Here is a 19537-nt window from a genome sequence, read left to right on the forward strand (position 1 = left end):
GGAAAAAAAGCAGAGCGTAACATTTGTGTTTAATTGTTGGTTATTTCAGGAGACGGGGGAGTTGGTTCGCATCATTCTTCCACTCTAGGATGCAAGGAAAAAGGAACCAATTAAGAGCTTGGAAATACCGTAAGCTCTACCCCGGGGTTAGATACAGCCTAAATACTGGCTTATAAAAATACTGCAAATCACAAATATCATAGAATTTTCTGGCAATCAAACAAACACCTTTTAAACGACGACCGAATTTGACCTTCTCCATCTCAAATACCCTGAAATACATGAATTGGTCAGCAAAATATCTATAAAGTGGTTTTCTCCCGCCCGTTAACCTGCGTAAAATAGTTAATGGGGTTAAACTGTAGTATTTGGGATTGACTGACTGACTGATTGATTGATTGATTGACTGAAAGAGTTCTTAAGAGTTCTGTGACGTTTACCGAACAATTGCGACAATTGCGTATAGTGCTTTTTTCCACTGATACTGACTTATGCCTGCCTGTTATCTCGAGTTATTTGATAAACAATAAAATCTTGTCAGTATCAAGCATGCAAAAACAATGGTTGCCTCGGCTTATATTCGAACGCCGTCAGCCAGGCTGATGCCTCCGTCGACAGGCAACGAAATTACGAAAACAAAAACATGAGCCGTGCTTATTGCTTATTGGTCACGCGCTTCGTATACTGAACAATACTTAATTGAAAAACTGCCGGTGAAAATACACGCACTGTCTCATTCACTGTCTCGGAGCGGATTCACGAATGATCCAAGAGCAAAGCTCTCTTATCTTGAAAACAATTGAAGGATTTGAATGATCAATCAAACACACAATGGTTGCATAGCGACCGCTCCTCAAAGGACTATGACGTCAGCATTGTCGTGCGTGCGCGACACGAGGTCACGCCGCACGCGGATCCGTGCGATTCATTCCTGCACGACGCTGTCATCAGATCTGAATTGAATAAAAATCTCATCGATATTTGATTAGGCTCTAAAAAGGCGGCCCTAAGTTGCGCAATGTTCGTCAGATTCTTTTCATCGTAATCATTGGATCAATTTTCTGGCGAAGCGACATCGGCGAGATAGTACTGAAGTCCGGCCAATTTTGCGTGGGTCCTCGTCGGTCCTCTCTAACCAGGTGTGTTAAATTCTTTAGTCTTTGTAAAATTCATTTTCACATTTTGTCTTATTCATTTATAACCGCCGTGACAATAATTTTTTTTTTTAATGGATTGAACTGATGTTCAACCTATCAACCGACCTCCCTGTCCAGCGAAATAAATGCACCCGTTGCTGTGAATTCTGCTCGCAAGCTGTGCATTTGTTTATATCTGAAACAAAATAACTCGAGTTTATAACACCATTATTATCCCTGCAACTGTAAAAATTTACTCTCAGGGCAGCATTTCCGGCAACAAGACGTTAATTCATGGGGTTAATTCTCCAGCGAGCGATGAAGTTAAAAATTTTCTTGCCGGTCGCTCTTGATCAAGCATCTTTTTGTTATTTATTATGACCGTCGCTGGCCGCATTTTTGATAGTTACTAAGCCGGAAAATCGTTGTGCGATGCAAAACGAAGCGAACGTGCAGACTAGCATAACTTTTTCCTGAATCAATTTATGCGCATTTTGAATTTAATGACTGTATTGTGATTATTTAGGATTTAACAGTCCTTTTGAAATTTCCAGTTCTGAGTTTCCCTGTAAACCGACGCACATCACGACATGTTAGCGCGCTCAGTCGTTTATCACGCTACATCAATTACAGGGGCAATGCAAGGCGGGCTAGGAAAGACTTCTGGCTTTATGGTGTACAAAATAATTTTTCTGGTTCCGAGTCGTCACTTTGATTGCTGTCAACCCCGTTTTATAAGTCCAAACGACTCGCCAATCCTCGGTGAAACTTGCTTCGACCGAGTAGAAGGCAAGAACGAAAATCAAGGAATAAAAGTGCTTCTTTACTGTGGAAGGTTCGTACTAGAGCCTGAGTGTGGAGTGTGACAGTCAAGTACACATCAATCACGGCGGACAAAGTTTCAGATCTCTGTGTGAAGACTTCAGTTTGTAATATGAAGCTTTATAAATCGGGCATAGCTTAATACGCCTTAGATTATTCACGAGATCTTGGTTTAGGGCGAACTGTAAAAGCCTCGGCTAGCAGTGATCATGTTAACGGCTGATAACTGTGGGGAAAGAACTGCGGCGAAGACCGTTGAACCCTAGCGCTATCCATCTGATGACCAAGCAAATCAGTGGTTGCCAATAGCCGATGAAAATTTTAATTTCCTGGGCATCTGCTGAGATCTTTACGGGATCTTTATACAACTGCAAGCTGGCCTCAGTTACACTTAAAGTATTGCAGTGTTTCTACGTGACATATCAAGGTAAAACATACAGTTTTAGAGGACACAATTTTTTTCACTACGATGGCTTAGCTTCGAGAGCTGTTTTATAATAGTCTCACACCAGATTCCGAATATCTTATCATGGAGGTAACACAATATCTAATTTCCTTGATGAAACACTACGCTTAATTGCAAATGATCGGAATTATAGGCGAATTTACCTTTTTTCCACGAGTTAGTAGTGATCAGCTTTATTTTCAATAGTCTACCGATATTGTTTCAATCTCATGAAGAGAGCGAGCATAAGTTAACTCAAAAACCATGCTTTATGTTGTGTTTCAAGCTCGAAGTTCATCGCCGCAGAGCCATCTTGATGTGAGTTTCTTGCAATCCTCAATAAATCGAAGCTCACTACTAAAATTTCGTTTCTAGATTATTAAAATTGCATTTCCTAAATTGTGTATTAAGTCTAAATCTTACTCAGTGGTCGATTTCAATTTTTCCTCTTACCAAGTGGTTGTTCAATATCTGAGAAGGAATTATTGATTAGTTTGACCATCATCAGGCATGCTAATATAAATGTTATGTCTGTAAAACACCGAAGCATAAATCCCATAAACAGAACCCACTGAATTCAAAACACAGTGGTCATTTGGAACCCATTGCAAGACCAAATGGGGGAAAATTGGCTACGACATTTGGCAGCTGCTCTGAGGTCGGTCACCTAAACAGGCAGTTGTTCTCTCGCTAGGTTTGTTGTTTTACAACGGGAAATTAATATTAAAGACTGTCCAAGGGATAAAATAGTTTATTATTGTAGAAAAGGCATGAAAGCATTCAAATTCAAAAGAGAAGACAAAGTCAGTTGATCGAAGAGGCCAAATTTAAAAGTGCACAATTTCCGCCCTGAGAAATCAAGTTTCACTAAACATTGTGTTTCCGGCAACAGTCGATGATCACTGAAACCAAAGGTGAAAGGTAAAACGTTCATATTCTACCGCATACATCATTTATAAAAGTATTTTGAGATATGATCATGTTATATAGTGAAATAAGTGAACTGTCGTTACTAAATTGTCAATTCAAGTCTTATTGATAGTAGAGAATTGCAGCTGAGCTGCACAATGAGTCCTGAGTTGTGAAGGCATTGAATGTGTTTGGATTTTCTATGCAAGGTGATGTCTTATGCGAGAGTTTTCTTTGCAAGCCATGACAGGAAACTCCCAACTGGGAAACCTTCATACAGTGGGTATTAAGAACCCACCTTGCAAGACAAGTGGCGAGGTCCTCACTGGCTTGGCTCAAGGCCAGGTTTTTCCCGTTGTTCTAAGATCACTTTGTAGCTGTGAGGCAGCTGTTTTCGTTGAGTTTTGTTTTCTCAAAGTACAATCTAATATTTAACGTCTGTAAAAGGTAAGAAAAAGTAAATGTCTAAAAAATCAATTCAAAAGAAACCAGAACTATTTGATCTAAGTTGCCCTGATTTAAAGCAATACATAGACACAATTTAAGTACACCCTGAAAGATATATTTCCACATAGGCCTGAGTTTCGCAACAAAGATGTTCAAACGAAAAGGCAAAAAAGGAAAAAAGTAAATGAAGAATGTATATCATGTTTGAAATGTAGCGTATAGTTGAAATAAATTACAGTTCCTAGTTCCTAAGTTGTCAAATTCCATCCCTCTTTAAACTTGGGAAATGTAGCCCTCTCCTACTTGTAAATTCAAAAGAGAGTACACGTTTAAATGCATGAAAAGGATGAGTATTGATTTGAAGGTATTTGAATTATCTATAGTTAGTCCTTTGCTAGCAAACCCGGACTGAAAACTCTGTACGAAACCCACTAAATTTCAATGGGAACCCCTTGCAGCAAGTCGTGAGGAACAATTGTGTTATATCCAAAAACCGAAATGTTTTGCGCGCTGTTGTAAGGTCATCCACACAGGCAGTTAAACTCGCCAAGATTTTTCGTTTTGAAGAGAAATTTAATATTCAAAAGACTGTTCTAGGCAAGAAAAAGTGTAGTTTGCGAATTCGTGTGGAAAATTTCAAGAGGAGCTTGAAGAGCAGTCGATCGCAAAGCCGACTAATCTGACCTAATTCAAAAGCAGTGCCTATTGAGTTGGGCCTTGAACAAATCAATTGTATTCTGTGAACCAGTTTCAAGCTCACAACTACTATAATCAAAGGAAAAGGCAAAAAAGATACACGATCTTATTTTACCATGAGTAAAAAATGTAACGTTGTTTGAAGGGCAGCCGATATAGTTTATCAAATCGTTCTTGCACGTACGTGTCATTCTCGACCATTTTCTAGTAGCTTCTAATGGCTCCGGCAAAAACAGGTTGAAATATTATAACCGATACACTGTTTACTTTTCTGTTATTCGAATTTCTGATTCAGTAGAACCATTGATGGTTGTTTCTGAATTAGTAAGTCATTGCAACCTTTCAGTTTGTAGAACTTTGGAAATGGAGGAACTGTTATGCGTGGACGCAATGTTTATCACTTGGTTACTAAGATAAAATTCAACCTAGGTACACGAAACAAAGGTTTTTAGGCATTCTGTTTGCCGTTTCTTGCTCATTTACCGAACAAATATCTTGTATTTCTAGTTCAACTGTGCTTTCAGCTGTTTAAGGCTGACAAAAAATGTCGGTCAGTGATTCTACAGTTTACCTTGAACTAAATATGAAACACAAATCAATGGGGGCATTTCAGTCATGAGTAATGTTTCTACGCCGGGTTATTTCTCAGTGCACTGTACACATTTGCAGCTGGCATTGGCATGTAACTTCGATGGTTGCATTGGCTGTCCAGCTGTAACTCTTTCTTCATCCATGCAGGTAGTTTATTCAAATGTTTAATCGTCGCCCTTAAAAGTTGTCGTTAACATTACTGACATTATGAGGCGTAGTGGTAACATAAAAGTTGCCTTTTCTAGTGGTCAATAAAAAAGAGGAATTCCAAATGGTTCTTGTATATAATAAATAATTCCTTTGCCCTACTTTTTCTGCTTTCTATCTCTCCCTCAATTAAAGCACACTTGCATGGCAAGCTTAGCTTAGTTTTGACTTGAACAATTTTCAATTCAATTCACTCCAAAACATACTCAAGATTCTAAGATAAAGTTGCCAAAGCAGTATCGAAATTTTGATTCTGCCTGGCAACTTCAATAATTTAGGATGAATTCAACAGAATCAGGAAGCAACATTTTCGCTCGTTTCCAGCTGTGCTTTTGGTCGTCAAAAAGAGGTTTTCTCCATGTTTAAAGCACAAAAGTGGTTGAGCAAGCGCTCTCGAAATCATGGAGGAACAATCCGTTCGTTGTTGTTTGTACTTGTCATTTCACTAAGCCATGTTTTGACTAGTGATTCGGAAATTAAGTTTACTTAGCGAAGACGCCCAAATTTAATCTCTCTAGCCCGCGTTTTGCTAAGACACCATTACAGTTCTGATTTGTGATGGTGACTTGTTTCAGTATGCTATGACTCGGATTGAATTCGTGCGAACTATTGAACATGCTCAGGGCTAAAGCTGTTGATTTGTATCAGTCAACAAACGGTGACTCGAAGTTCGGTGCAGGGCTCGCTATTTCGTTTAACACATTATGAGAAGAAACTGATTAAGTTCCCAATGGAATGTTTAGCGTAAAAAAATAAAATCCGTCGCCAAGGGTAACAGTTTGTTCTGCAATAAACCGTAACAAACAATAAGAGTTCAAGGCCACAATTATTCTCAATAAATAAGTTTGGGCATATATCGGTTGAAAACACAAGCATGTTTTCTCTCTCAATTGATCAATTTTAACGGAATATCTGCTGTGTATATGATGACAATTTTGCTTTGCAGACCTGCTTGTGTGTACAGCCACAACATTAACAGATTCATTCAAGTTCACCATTTTTCGCGTCGCTGGTCACCGACGTTGCTATTTTTGGTTCGCTCTTAACGATATTAGTTTCAGTTGCGTTCATCAGCGTTTAAGTATCTATCTATCGAATTTGTCGGACATCCGGAGATTGGAAAGCAAGGGTGCATTTCCTGAGTCAAGAGGCTGAACAGCCGACGACAATACACCAAAGATAACACAATTGTGTATCGCAAACATTTATACAAATCAAATGTTTATGTTAAATTAAGGGCAAGAAAAGTCTGGCACGCTTTCCTTACAATTACAAGCTACATGCTACGTTTTTGGCCTTTTGAAAATCAGTGCGTGACATTTTGATTATCCCGGAACCTTCAAAGAAGCTCTAGGTCTTTTAAAATTAAAAAAAAAGTAAATGATAAAATAATAATAGTGTAAAATCTGGCAAAAACCCAAAGCCCGATTAATTGACCGCGCGAAGTTTACGATAGATATCCTTGACGGCCTCGGTTTTTCAGTGGTTTGAGCGAAACCGCGAGACTGATATTCATATGCCACTGGGATATCGTTTGAAAGCGAAAGTAAACGCCTCAAAAAAACTCAATCGTTTAAAATATTACTCAGTCTCTCGTCAGCTACCGCTGAGAAGAAAATTTCACTAGAGTAAATAACGTTTTCGCCAGAGCCTTGCTAATTCTCTGATAAATAATTTCCTTCGATAGAAAATATACAGAACCAAACCCTATTTATTCTGCATCAGTTTTCGCCCCGTAATTGTGGTATTAATTTACTGACGGCCGCTTCAGTGCAATTGCGAAATCGCTCGAAATCTCCTCTGGCCGGCGGCCCGTTGAATTGTCGGGAATTGCAACAATGCTTCTGGCAAAATCCTGCGATCTATTTGGCCTTTTTGCAAAGTCGAATGTATCTCTAAGATTTCTCTTTTCTATCCACTGCACTTGCCAACCCTGGTGAATACATTATTTAGAAGTGGAAGCAATTTTATCACATCGCTGGTTATTTCAATGTTTAGTCTCGAACCCATTTGCGTGGGTTGCATGACGTCATAACCCTCGGCGAGCACAATGACTTTATTATGAATATGTCCGTTGTACGTGTCCATGAATATTTAAGCACGACAAGCGTGCGAGAAATGGTGAAACTGATCGTGCTTGTGCCAAGCCTCAAACGGTGAAATTATTCTTAGAACGACAAATTGGGGTTAGAAACATTTTGCATCGCTTGGACAAACTTTCGACGCAATGTCAGGGGTTATACATTTACGTAATGGCCAGTTTCATGGGCTCCGTCACAGCTCTGAAACGGGAAGAACTTTCCTTTCCGAACGGAAACAATTTCATTAAAACTGCATCGACCCGATTTTTGCATCGTTTTCGCATACTGACATCCAAAATGATGGAAAATTTTAATTGTATTTTCACTCTCAAGCAAATTGGCTGGCAGACACGACTTTAGCGTTCATGACAGAACAATGAAATGCCGTAATAGTAGACTTGCTATTTACTTCACTGCTTACATCTGATTGGTCGGACTAACGATAAGCGTTCCACTCCGACAGGTCGCCAGCCAATCATAGGAGTGCGATGCCAGCAAGGTATCACATCAAATAAAGAGCGACAGGCTTTGGTCGGCGACAGACGGCAGAAAACTTGTCGCCAGCGTCGCCACACGAAAACACAAGCGAGCGCGGCGCAAATTTTGCCCACATGATTACTTCCGAGAATCTTCGCGTTTTTGTGGATCTGCAGATTTTCAGGCCGAGAGGATTTGAAAATGGCTGCGAGTGAGTCTGTCGAGAAAGCGACCCCGCCGTTGCAGACAAGTACCGGTTTACCACATGCTAATGAACTTAAGACACTCCGAGAAAAACTTGCATCCGACGATAGCAGTCGTGACGAGTCTCACGCACAACATACCAACAGCGCCGGCACCTCCGCACAAATGCCTCCTCAAAATCCCAGCGTAAATTCGACAAGCTCAGGGCCTGCTCACATAAATTTCAGCCACTCGGACAGTTCTAATTTCAGCGTGAAAACAGAGCAAAGCGATGAGGGTCAGAAAAGCATGGGCGAACCAATTCGCTTTGACGTTAACAACGAAAGACCGGCCGGACCTGATCAAGGGCTCGTGACGGAGGAACCGTTGGAAATTCAATGCGGTGAAAACGCTGCGCTGCTTTACGTGTCCAAGCTGTGCCAGGGAAGCAAAGGACCTTGCATTTTATTCCAAGGCGAGTGGTTGACACCGAATGAACTGCAATACATCAGCGGACGGGAAACTGCAAAAGACTGGAAAAGAAGTATCCGCTACAAAGGGAAATCTCTTAAAAGTTTGATAGCACGCGGACTGATTAAGGTTCATCCACCTATATGCGACTGCCTGGGCTGCAGGATTTCGTCGCCTGTGGTAAGGGATTATCTCGACTATATTTATACAAGGGTAGGCTTAGATATTACAATGTGCTTTAGTTTAAATTTTCTGTGGCTTGCCCGGTAAAATTTGCTAACAATACACTGTTGTTTCATACGCGTGCACAGGTGAGATTTATTCCTAGACTCGCATGATATTCTCTTTGTTTATTGATTTAGGTTATGTCTAGTAAGACCGGAGACTGAAGCTAGCCAAAGTCTTTTTAGGCTAGCTCCAATGTACTCCAATATCTTGCCCACCCATTAACGGGTTGAAAAAAAATTATCCTTACCCTTACCAGAGAGCTCTCAGTTGACTCATTACCCGGGATTTGTATGTTGGAGCAAATAACCCTAGAAAAAAACCCAATAACAATCTGCAAACACTAAAGTTAAGACGATTATGTCTTCTAGACGAGTTCAAAGAAACAAAAAATCACCAAAATCGTGGTGTGGGTTGCGTTTTGACATTTTGTAAAAGAACACAGGCTTCGCTAGATCTGTTTGCGGATGCTCTCGAAGCTGACGGAGGAGGCGGTGCGAAGTGGTGATAAAATTGACAGCTTAGAAGTAACAATAGCTCTTGAAATTGTTTCGCACTTTAGAGATGGTTCGGGGGGTTTAAAAAACGGCAAAACCCAGGTTTGACATCACACGTACGAAAACAACACCCGCTCAATTTTGTGCAACAAAAATAATTCTTTCACCGCTGGAGGTAGGTTTTGCAAGTAAGTTCTGCTGCAAATGTCGGGTAGTGAGTTGTTAATGCTTTCTATTGTTCCATTGTTGACTCACAATTCAACATGACCTGAACATGTTGATTATTATATTGACGTTGTGGACAAGATATTTTAATCGCAGAATTTTAATGACCGACGTTTTCGACCTTTCTCGACGGAGCGTGCATAAAAATGGCAGATTTCTGTCACTTAATGGTTAAACTGTTTCCGAATTTGGCACGCTTCGAGCTATTATATAATTTGAGTTGAAATTATTGTTCAGAAAGGAGCAAAAGCCCGCCTGCTTTTGGCAAATGAGGAGCCTTACCAGGAGCCTGACAATGCCCTTGGCTTCGCACGAATCAAGTCATTTCCGGCCAAAAAGAGAAAACGAATAGATATGACAAAGAAATGACATGTGAAGTTTTCTATCTCCGGCGGCCGAGGGTCAGTCGCTCCAACATCAGGTGATAACACTCGTGGATCCTCGACGATTACTGGAAACACAATTCAATTGCTGAATATTGCGTGCAAATATCAATATTTTCAAAGTTGCCACCTGCACTCTTTTTGTGGCAGAAATGAAGGTTATGTCTTTTTTTGGACGACCTCAGTTGACAGCAACTTCCGAATGTTCCGTACTGTTAAAACAAAACTCAAAGGAAGTCAAAAATCCTATGAGTGGTTTGCATAGCTTTTAATTAATAAAGTTTACATCCCACAGGTCAAATGTCAGCATCTAACACGGGTTTACTTGAGTAGCCTTTGTGCGTTCGAAGGCGCCGTGCACATTTTACCACGTACACAGTCGCTGACATTTTTTTTTTCGTTGTATAATTCCAGACGTGGTGGGCTGTAAAAGCGAAAGCTAATGGAATTTTTATTGGCGTAGAGCCCTATTAAGACTCTTTTAACGCTTTTTAAGGTTAATCCTTCGTTTCACTGGCCTCTTCAGTTTGTGGGCATGTCCTTTGGTACAACTGGGCGAAGCCCAGAATTGAAGATTGAAATAAGTTCGAGACTTTGCTCGTACAATCTTTTCAGTTAGTACTTCATGTAACGCAGACTACGTGGCTTATCTCGTGTTTATTCCGCTAATATTATAAACACTGTGGCAACCTAGGATGTTTATAGAAGTAAGTGTTTAAGTCGAACCTATATTTTCGCAACATGCACCGGGTGCAGGACCCAACGGCTAAAAGACGACCCATATAAGGCGCGCATCTATTATCTCTATCAGAGATTTCCACAAGTTTGTTTAACAACGCTAGACAATAGTGCTTCAAACCCTCACTGCTTTTATTTTCCTGGAAACAGAACCGGGGAAGATTAGCCAGTAAATGCAGTGTTTCCTCTCCGCCCTCTCCGACTAGAAAAAGAAAAGACTCTTCTAAGCCGACTTGGAGGCAAGATGGCTTCGAGCAAGGTTTACAATTTGGTGCCAGACACGGTTCATCTTCTGATATCGACGGCTACATGAACACATCGGCGAGAAATGGTGTCGATTTGAGAGATTCCCCGCATTCAACGTCTTCGACTGCCTCTGAGTGTTCAGAACCTGTAGATGATAGCCCCTTCTCGCCGGTTACAGAGCCGCCGAAACGGGCGAGAAGCTTGTCACCTGAAAACCTGGCTAAAGTGGGCACTATGAAAAGACGGGCAAGTAAGCAAAGCGTAGTTTTATTCTAAAACTTAAAGAACTCCAGTGTTAAGTTTATTTATTCTTTCACCAACTGCATGGGGGCTGCCCTGTATGAAGCAAAATATATCTTGTTGTTCCACGACCGCGCAGTCAAAATACTCTCCTTGGTTATTGCGAAAATTTACAAGACAATCTCGTGATGCCATTGTCCGACGGGTTAAAAATGGCCAAAAGAAATTGAGCAATCAAAGGCATACTTGGGCGGATGGTGTTGGAGATTGTAGTGGCGCTAATTTTGGAAACGTGTTTGTAATTCCGAATCAAAGTAATTGATAAAATACTAGGCGATAAATTGAGCATTTAAAAATATGACAATGCTACTATAAGAGAGTCAAAATACTGAAATATCAATTTGAATTGAGGTGTTACTGCTCCTCAAAGTCACTTTTTTGTCTCTGTAACCTCACTTTGATCAAGTCGACAATTTTTGAGCTCGAGGACTAAAAGTTTTTCCAAAGACAGTTCTTTGAAGTAAACTGGGCACTTTGCGGTTTAGATTTAGGTAATTTCTAAACCACGCAATATCGACGCGAGAGGAAATTTTGATTTCGTTATTTTGTTATCTTAAACTCGACAATCCAAAATTCCTGCTTTCATTTTTCTGCGAGGACACCAGAGAATCTTGACGAAGCTTTCATTGAAGAATAAATAAAAAACAAGGTCTCACTTACTATTATTTTTTTTTGCATCAACAACGGTCGTGCAGGCAATCATGCATAATGTCCTGATGAAAAGGTTAATTTTTTTTGCAGAATATCGTATATATTTTAATATCTTGTGATCAAAATGTCAATCAAACAATACAGTTGTGTAAAACTGAGTTCAAGGTCAAACTAAGCAAAGCATAGCGGAGCAGTTCTTTTTCCAAGTGAGTAACAGCTTACAACGCGGTGAAGAATTCTGCAGACTTAGGAAGACTTCGTGTTTACTGCCGGGATCAGTGCCGTTAGTGGAAAGTCGCTTGAGTAAGTTCTGCTAACTGGGCAAAGCTTTTCTCACTGTACAAAGGAAATCAGATATGATCATCACTCAACCACTTCAGTGGCAAAGCATACAGTTAATTCTGCTCTCCCCGTATTTTGATTTTCACGCTCTCCTTTGGAACAGTTTGTTGCCCATGAAGACTCAAAGGGCATTCATTTATGGTTGACTGTTGTTAACTAAAATAGGCAAACTATCAAGGTATTATGGCCAAACTTATGACCTGCTTTTTCCGGCTTCTTGACATCTCTATTCCGTTCTTTTTACGGCTTTACAAGAGCAAAAAAGCTTCTGCATTTCCGTCGTATCAAAACAAACTCACTCACGCATTCCGTTTCGCAATACGCCGACATTGTCTTGTACGGTTGATAAAAAAATTTTAAGACTAGATTGTAAAGCCGGTAAGAAAATACAACTTGAGTGTTGAAATGAAGCTATTTAAGGTCAATTCCATCATTTTTGAACTCTGGTAGTTTTATTTTCATTTATGTTAATGGTTCTTGGCTGACTTAACGGCGGTTGATAGGATTTTACAAACGAAGTTGTTCTTATCATTAGCATGTTGTGTGTAGCGTTCAATTTGGGACCAATTCTTAAATGTGTGAAGAACGGTATAACTGAATTTTTTGCCAGACCAAATCTTTGCTTTGTCAAGTTCTGTGCGCCGATAACTCGCTGTTTTTCTAGAAAACTCCTACAACAGAATTGAAAAAAGTAACACCGCATCTTTAAGTTTGCAAAATTGCGAGATCTTGTGAGTACGTGAGAAAATGCTGTTACCTCGACGATAACGGTTAGATTAGTGACGTCACAGCACGCAAGAGAACTCTCCCGCGAACCATTTATCTTCGCTGCAAGTTTGCAAAGAAATTATACTTTGGATCATCTTTCCGTGCCTCTTTAAGCCGGATTAACGTCGCTCTGCTGGTTGCCAACTTAAAAATCCATTTTCCTGATATACTTTAAGGACGGAAATACGTCCAAGTAACCACTGTGAGGCGAAAAGCTTTAAAACGCATGCATGCAAGCTGTGAACTTTTGCTAATGATTTCATTTTTGAGTTAATTTCCTAAGAAAGGAAGATTTAAGAGAGCGGAGTATAAGGTTCGTGGGGCCGTCCGAAGGACAGGAAAAGCGTGGGATATCGTAGTTGAGTTATTTTCGTGCAATGTTGATATTGCGGGCAAGGTTCAAACAGGACATGATGGATCCCGTGCAAACCATGCAGTCCGCAGGAAATCTCGAATGGAAACCCAATATTCTGCTTCTTATGTTGAGTCGCGTCTGTTTTGCACTCACCGGACGTTTTAATGTTATTTTTTTTTCCGTTTTAATAATGACGTGGGATATGGGATGAACACAGGGAAACTGCCGCATACGCTGGAAATAGACAGGGAAATTAGCGTTTTACAACCATCACTAAGCAGTTTGTAGTTGTCATGGCAACAAATACATCATACTGAAATCACACATAAATGTGATAACTACCATTTTGGATTCTTTTAATTTTCTTTTTGTAAATCTATGTGCGATTCAACGTCGCAATTTTGGTGACCTGTTTTGACTGCCCGCGATATAAATATATCAAGACCATCCAGTAGTCTGTAAATTTCGATATCACACAGACAGATAACTTGATTAAGCGACTGAACTCACACATCACGGTGTACAACACAAAAGCAATCTGTTAACAACGACAAAGTCTGCTCGAGCTCATAAATTGCTAATTTCTCCTTTCAGCGCTTCTATACGACTTGATCGTTCGGGGTTGTTTTCTACAGTTTTTTGCTTTACCGCCGCAAAGTGAAAACAGTACTAGAATTAATTTTTTGCTATGATTCTGGAATAGGGTCGTCAACTGATATTACCTTTATAACCATCGTCGGGGCAATTGGTTATTTCGATTCTTGACTGGGTTAAAAATAAGCACAAACTGGAGGGGGAGGAAATGTTTGTTTTCATAAGATGGAAAGTCAATATGGATGGAAGAATGCGGACATTTATATAAAAGAAAGCGGCAGCCGACGCCCCGTTTTAAATTTGGTTTTAAAACAGCTTTTTCGTAGGATAATTCCATCCGGAATACACCCCTCTGGTAAAATTTAGTAAAGCAAAATCTACTTGACTCTTTTTCCTTAGCCGACCGGTTCCAGTTCGACCCGAGAAGCACGTTCTTCTTTAGGGATGTTCCCTCGGAATATTTAAATTCCTCGGCTGCCGAGGCTTCCAAGCAAGCAAGAAAAGATCTGACGGTTGATTTGGCAAATCACCATCGCTCGCAATCTCAGGAAACTAGCGGATCCCCTGGTGGAGCTCAAGGGGCCCCGGGGAGTAGGAGCGCTTTCAGGGCGGTCCACCAAGGTGAGTCTTTATTTGCTCCAGAGAAATTACTGGAAAAGGAAAGCACTGTTCAATAGCCCTAATTTAAATTGTCAGGTCGCACGCTAGAGCTTAATTCCACACATCCTGTTTTTCTTAAAAGGCAAAACAGTACCACATGAAAATACCGCTCGGTAGCTTTCATTTGAAAGGCCACATACTGGGGTTTTACCTACAGACTTAAAAGGTCGGAGTACCTTGTACAGCATAATAAACAGTACCTCTTGAAAGTACAGCTTAAAAGCTTTCATTTTAGTGGTCACACGCTTGGGTTTGATCCGCTCAGCAATAAACCAGGACCACTTTGTAGAGCTAATGAATAGTACCACAAGGAAAAAGAGCTCAACATCTTATTTGAATGATCACACCTGAATATTTCACCCACGACTTAAAGGTTAGCCTGCGTTGCAGCCGGACGTGTCATAAAATTCCCGATATAGTGGACCATACCCGCGGTTTAGACCGTCTGCGACGCAGGCTACTTCAAAGTTCGAATTGCATCAAGGTCTGAGAGGGTTAAAGTTCTTGATTCAAGACATTAGTTTGCATTGGATTGGCCGCCTGGTGTATTCTTAGGGGAGCAGGGATGGCGCAGTGGTGAGAGCGCTCGCCTCCCACCAACGTGGCCAAGGTTCGGTACCGGCCCGGTGCTATACGTGGGCTGAGTTTGCTGTTGGTTCTCGCCTTGCTCCGAGGGTTTTTCTCCGGGTTCTCCGGTTTTCCTCCCTCCACTAAAGCCAATTCGACCAGGATGGAGGACCCCGGCCGCATGAAAACAGCTGAGGTTGATGTGACTTGCTCGCTAAATATTGCAATTTATTATTTTTTTTTTTAACAGATGCTTTAAATCCTCATAATGAGATGAACCCTGAGAACCATGTTAATGCGGAGGCTCTCCAACGAGAACTTGCTGCACGAGCAGCAAAAAGCTCCAAGCAACAACAACAACAACAACAACAGCAACAACAAAAACCACAGCCGCTAAACTGCCAGCCATTCAACCCGTTTACACAACTTCCCAGCCCCTCCCCTCTAATGAGTCCGTCTCACAACTCGCCCAGACTGTTACCAGATCCCCTGTTGCTGGCTTCGCCTCACGGCCCAAGTATTTACCATCAAGCTTTACGAGCCAACATGCCTGGAGTGCCTTCGGCGCTACACCAGAGTTTAATGCATTACAGACTTTTGACACCTCCGGCCCAACATAACCCTCTTACGCAAAACATTCCTCTCCAATCTTCCTTCATCCAAGCCAATGCAGCTGCCGCGGCAGCCGCTCGTGCCAGTCTTCAGGGTCTCCCGGTCACGCATTCATCTCTAACAATGCATCGCGCGTCACGATCAGCATCTCCCAAGAACATTACCCCGGTCAACGGTCACGTGGACGATAACAAAAACGTTACAAAGGCTCGGACAACGAAAGTGGACGAGGAGAGACACGAGGCGGTAGATAAGGGACATGGGAACGAAAACGAAACTGATAACGAGAGCCGAAACCCCATAGCGACCATCTCCGATCGCGACTGTGGGATCCGAAGAAGCCCCGAGGCTTCTACGGGTTCTAACGAAAGACACAGTCCATTCGCCACACCCAAGGCCTCCCCGAGTGGTGGTAAGGAACCTTCACGTGTATCACCTCATAAGCTAGTGCCTCGTTTTCGACCGGACTCGCACGAGAACGTCTTAGAATGGAGTGTTGATGACGTGTGTCACTTCGTGTCGGCTCTCACAGGCTCACCAGACATTGCGCATGCGTTCAGAGAGGAACACATTGACGGGCATTCATTTGTTTTAATGCAAGAAGATCATTTGTTGACTAGGATGTCAATCAGACTAGGTCCCGCCCTCAAAATCCTGGCGCAGATAAAAAAGCTCACCGAGAATTTAGAAATGGAAGACGGCAGCTCGAATTGAAGGTCGCGTTCAGCTGAGAGAAAGTTAAGGAAATCCTTGCCTGACCTACAAGTCATGTGTTTATGCAACGTTCTGTCAATAGACCTTGCTTCATAGTCTGTCCGCCTGTTTTAACCAACATTTTTTGTGAGGTTTTAAAATGTTTGATCTTGCTCTTGCTTAAATCTTAGTTAATAGAGGGGGATGGCTACGAAGCTTGGTAAACTTTAAAGAAGCAAAGAAAGATGTCAAGATTTATGTTGGAAGGTCCACGACCGTGCACAATCTTTTGTTTGGTTTCATAACTATTTCCCTCTAATAGCCATGCTTAAACTGACATTTGATCCGTCGTTTCATGTACTGTGTTAATCCGTTATCTCGAGCTCTTAAGAGATAAAGGAAAATAATTGGAGTTGTCGGGTGCTCGAGATAACCGTAAGTGAAAAGTAGCGGGAAGTTTGCGATAACCGAGTTCTAGATAGTGAGGTTCTTCAATTACGATACTGAAAAGTGCTGAAAAATGTGAGCCTCTCTATTGGTATTTCCGGGCGACGCAAAGTTCGTAATGGACTGGAGGAATTTTAATCTTAAAAACGTACGAATTGACGTTTAAATCGGAAGGTGTTTTTCCGGCAAGACGTCCCTGGACGTCCTGCATTGCGCACTGTAAGCACATCATTTAGGTGTGGCCTGTAGACTTTCTCGTGAGCGACCATATTCCAGATATGTGAACGAAATTTACACGTGCGTATGAATTAGCCAGTCAGGGAAACTTAAATTACTGCTAAATGCTAACAAGCACTCAGAAGTTTTATACAAACAAAGTTTTGTTGATGAAAAATATCCACTATTTGCTTCAACAACAACTCCGCTTAGCCCAAGACTACGCATAGGGGGGCTCACATGTTTCATCGTCTAACGGGTCTCTAAACGGAGTTTTATTTCACTCTCATTTGCACAATAGCCTTCATAACCTTCTTTTCATCTGCACCCTTAACTGAAGATAAATCAGTATTTTTCTTGACGAAGCAGGACAGACGTTCACAGACTTCAAGTCAGTACGTGCCACAATTTATCGCCATTTCCCGTCAGTTGATAAGCGTGAAGTATTTAAGGAAGTCAAATATCTTACGGTATGGTACTTTTACTCATTGTTATCGTCCGTGGTACGTGATTGTGGTTCGTGGCAACCTCGCAGACTTCATCCATTATCGCCGCGTGAATGTGCGGGAAATTCCACCCACGGTCTTATGATTTCCGTCGTCTGTCATCACAATGGAGCCGTACGTGCAGACAACACACATCAATGTAGCTAAATTTTGCATGCTATCTGCGTGATGTGGTTACACAGCTACTTTGATTACAAATCATTATGGCTGCAAACAGTTGTCAGTTTAGCCCCAGAAACTGTAGACTTTGCCTTTTCGGGCTGAAAGCCACAGACTAGGAGCGAGCTTTTTACCGATATAAATTTGTTTTTTTCTGTATTACTAAGCTTTGGCTATGCTTCGAGGACTAGAGTGATTGTAAGGTATCGAGTGCTTAACATTGTGCTTTCGTCATTCATCACGTCAGTGCTTTCTAAGGAGATGTAACTATTTTAGGTGTGCTGAAAACGTGGGGTGTGTTTAAACTTGTGGGGTTAGGTTTTTGTTTGTTGTTTTTATTTGGAAGCTGGTTTTTCTAGTTTTCTTTGGACCAAAGCAAGAATGTGCCGGTGTGATAACTAGAATAGTTTCATGTTTTCTTTGCGTGGTTTATTTTGCTGATTTGCGCATCAAATGCGTGTTAAAGTTGACAGTCAGAGTGGCATTTCTTTTTTTGTTTGACAATCTTTTATTTCAAATAAAAGAGTCGATAAAACATTGTTGAACAGATTCGAAAGCGTTAAAAAACGCATTTTTATTTTTTATATGAAGATCGTTTAAGACAAAAGGGTTGTAAAACACAGTTATACAGCCCTGATGAGTGCGATGTTACGTTAGCTAAAAAGATGTGTGAATTAGAGAAATATTTATAATTTGCTTTATTTCTTGAATTTAATTTCAAATTGATGAAAAAGAAGAAGCGAAAAAAAGACAAAAAAAAAAAAAAAAAGCAACGGGAAAAGCAAGCTTGTCCAGTGTTTTGAGGGGGTTAATGTCATCCCCTATAAGTCTAAGGTTTGTCGTTACCAATGAGCCTTTGTGTTTAAAATCGGTGCAGGTTGCCGTAATTAGAAATTTATGATGTTGATACATTGTTAGTGTAAAAGTGTGTCGATTTGAATAAAAAAAAATCGAAATGTGTCCTTTTTATGTTGCCTTATCCTGTAACTTTTAAGACATATTTAGCGGCACAGTATGTAATATAAGGCATGATCTGTCAGTTCTTATTTAAGAAATTGCGTTTTGTAGTATGAGGCGACAGGGGTTGTTGCAAGGACCCCCTGCACTTAATAAAGTATCCTTCTTCCTTTGTCGAAGATTTTCCTTTGCGCTCTACTCGATTCGGTGTGAAATTTCATCGGCGCCACCGAATGACTTGGGTTTTTTAACGTCAATACACATCTGTACCCCTGGATAGAGAAAGTCTCATTTCTGGAGTAAAATATCTGCATAGGAACAAAGCTCCAACTTGTTGAATCCGCTTGAACGCATCGTAGTCGAAGTATTAGCCATATGAAGATCGATCAACAACAGATAAGAGGTCACGAGGACATGCTGACATGGCGAAACTCTTCTGATCACATGAAGAAACTTTTCGCAAGAAAGTCCCCTTTCCCGCCATAATAAAGAACTTAAGCAAACCACGAAGGCAACAGCACTGAGAACGCAACCAGCACTTGCGTTATAGATCTTTGGCTCATTTCTTTGCCGTCCTCTGCACAACAACAACGTGAAGTAACTAAGTTCTGAGTATTTTGGGGAACGCGAACGGCGGCGGCTCAATTGGAGTTGAACGCTGGCGTTGCATATGTAGCTTGAGCAAGTTCTGAGACCGATAGGCGCACTGAACAGATCTAGACAATTGCGAAATTCGAAGGTAAAATATAAGTTCCTTTTTTTTCTACGCGTCGTACTTGGCGTCCCTATTATATTTGCCAGCGTTCCCTCAGGTGTATCAACCTTCACTGGACACATGTTTTAGTTAAAAATACGCGAATCTGATTGGTTGCATCGCGGTCGACGAGACAATTAGAGGGTGAACTCGAGGTGAATGAATGAGTGAGTCAGA

General features: G+C 41.1%; 1 protein-coding gene across 2 annotated transcripts; it reads left to right on the forward strand.

The window, feature by feature from the left end:
* Positions 1-940: 940 nt before the first annotated feature.
* Positions 941-18609, forward strand: LOC110063656 (uncharacterized). Of its 2 annotated transcripts, none has more exons than XM_020770655.2 (5): positions 941-1139; positions 7798-8645; positions 10684-11029; positions 14189-14410; positions 15267-18609. In XM_020770655.2, exons 2-5 carry the CDS (start codon positions 8013-8015, stop codon positions 16340-16342), a joined length of 2277 nt encoding a protein of 758 aa, XP_020626314.1. In that variant the 5' UTR covers positions 941-1139; positions 7798-8012; the 3' UTR covers positions 16343-18609. The 2 variants fall into 2 exon arrangements, with proteins under 2 accessions (XP_020626314.1, XP_089138331.1); XM_089282205.1 differs by lacking the exon at positions 941-1139 and adding an exon at positions 1685-2385.
* Positions 18610-19537: the final 928 nt, after the last annotated feature.

Source organism: Orbicella faveolata, unplaced genomic scaffold, assembly GCF_042242905.1.
Source record: "Orbicella faveolata isolate gen_17 unplaced genomic scaffold, um_ofav_v1 contig_12, whole genome shotgun sequence".
Taxonomy (NCBI): Eukaryota; Metazoa; Cnidaria; class Anthozoa; order Scleractinia; family Merulinidae; genus Orbicella; species Orbicella faveolata.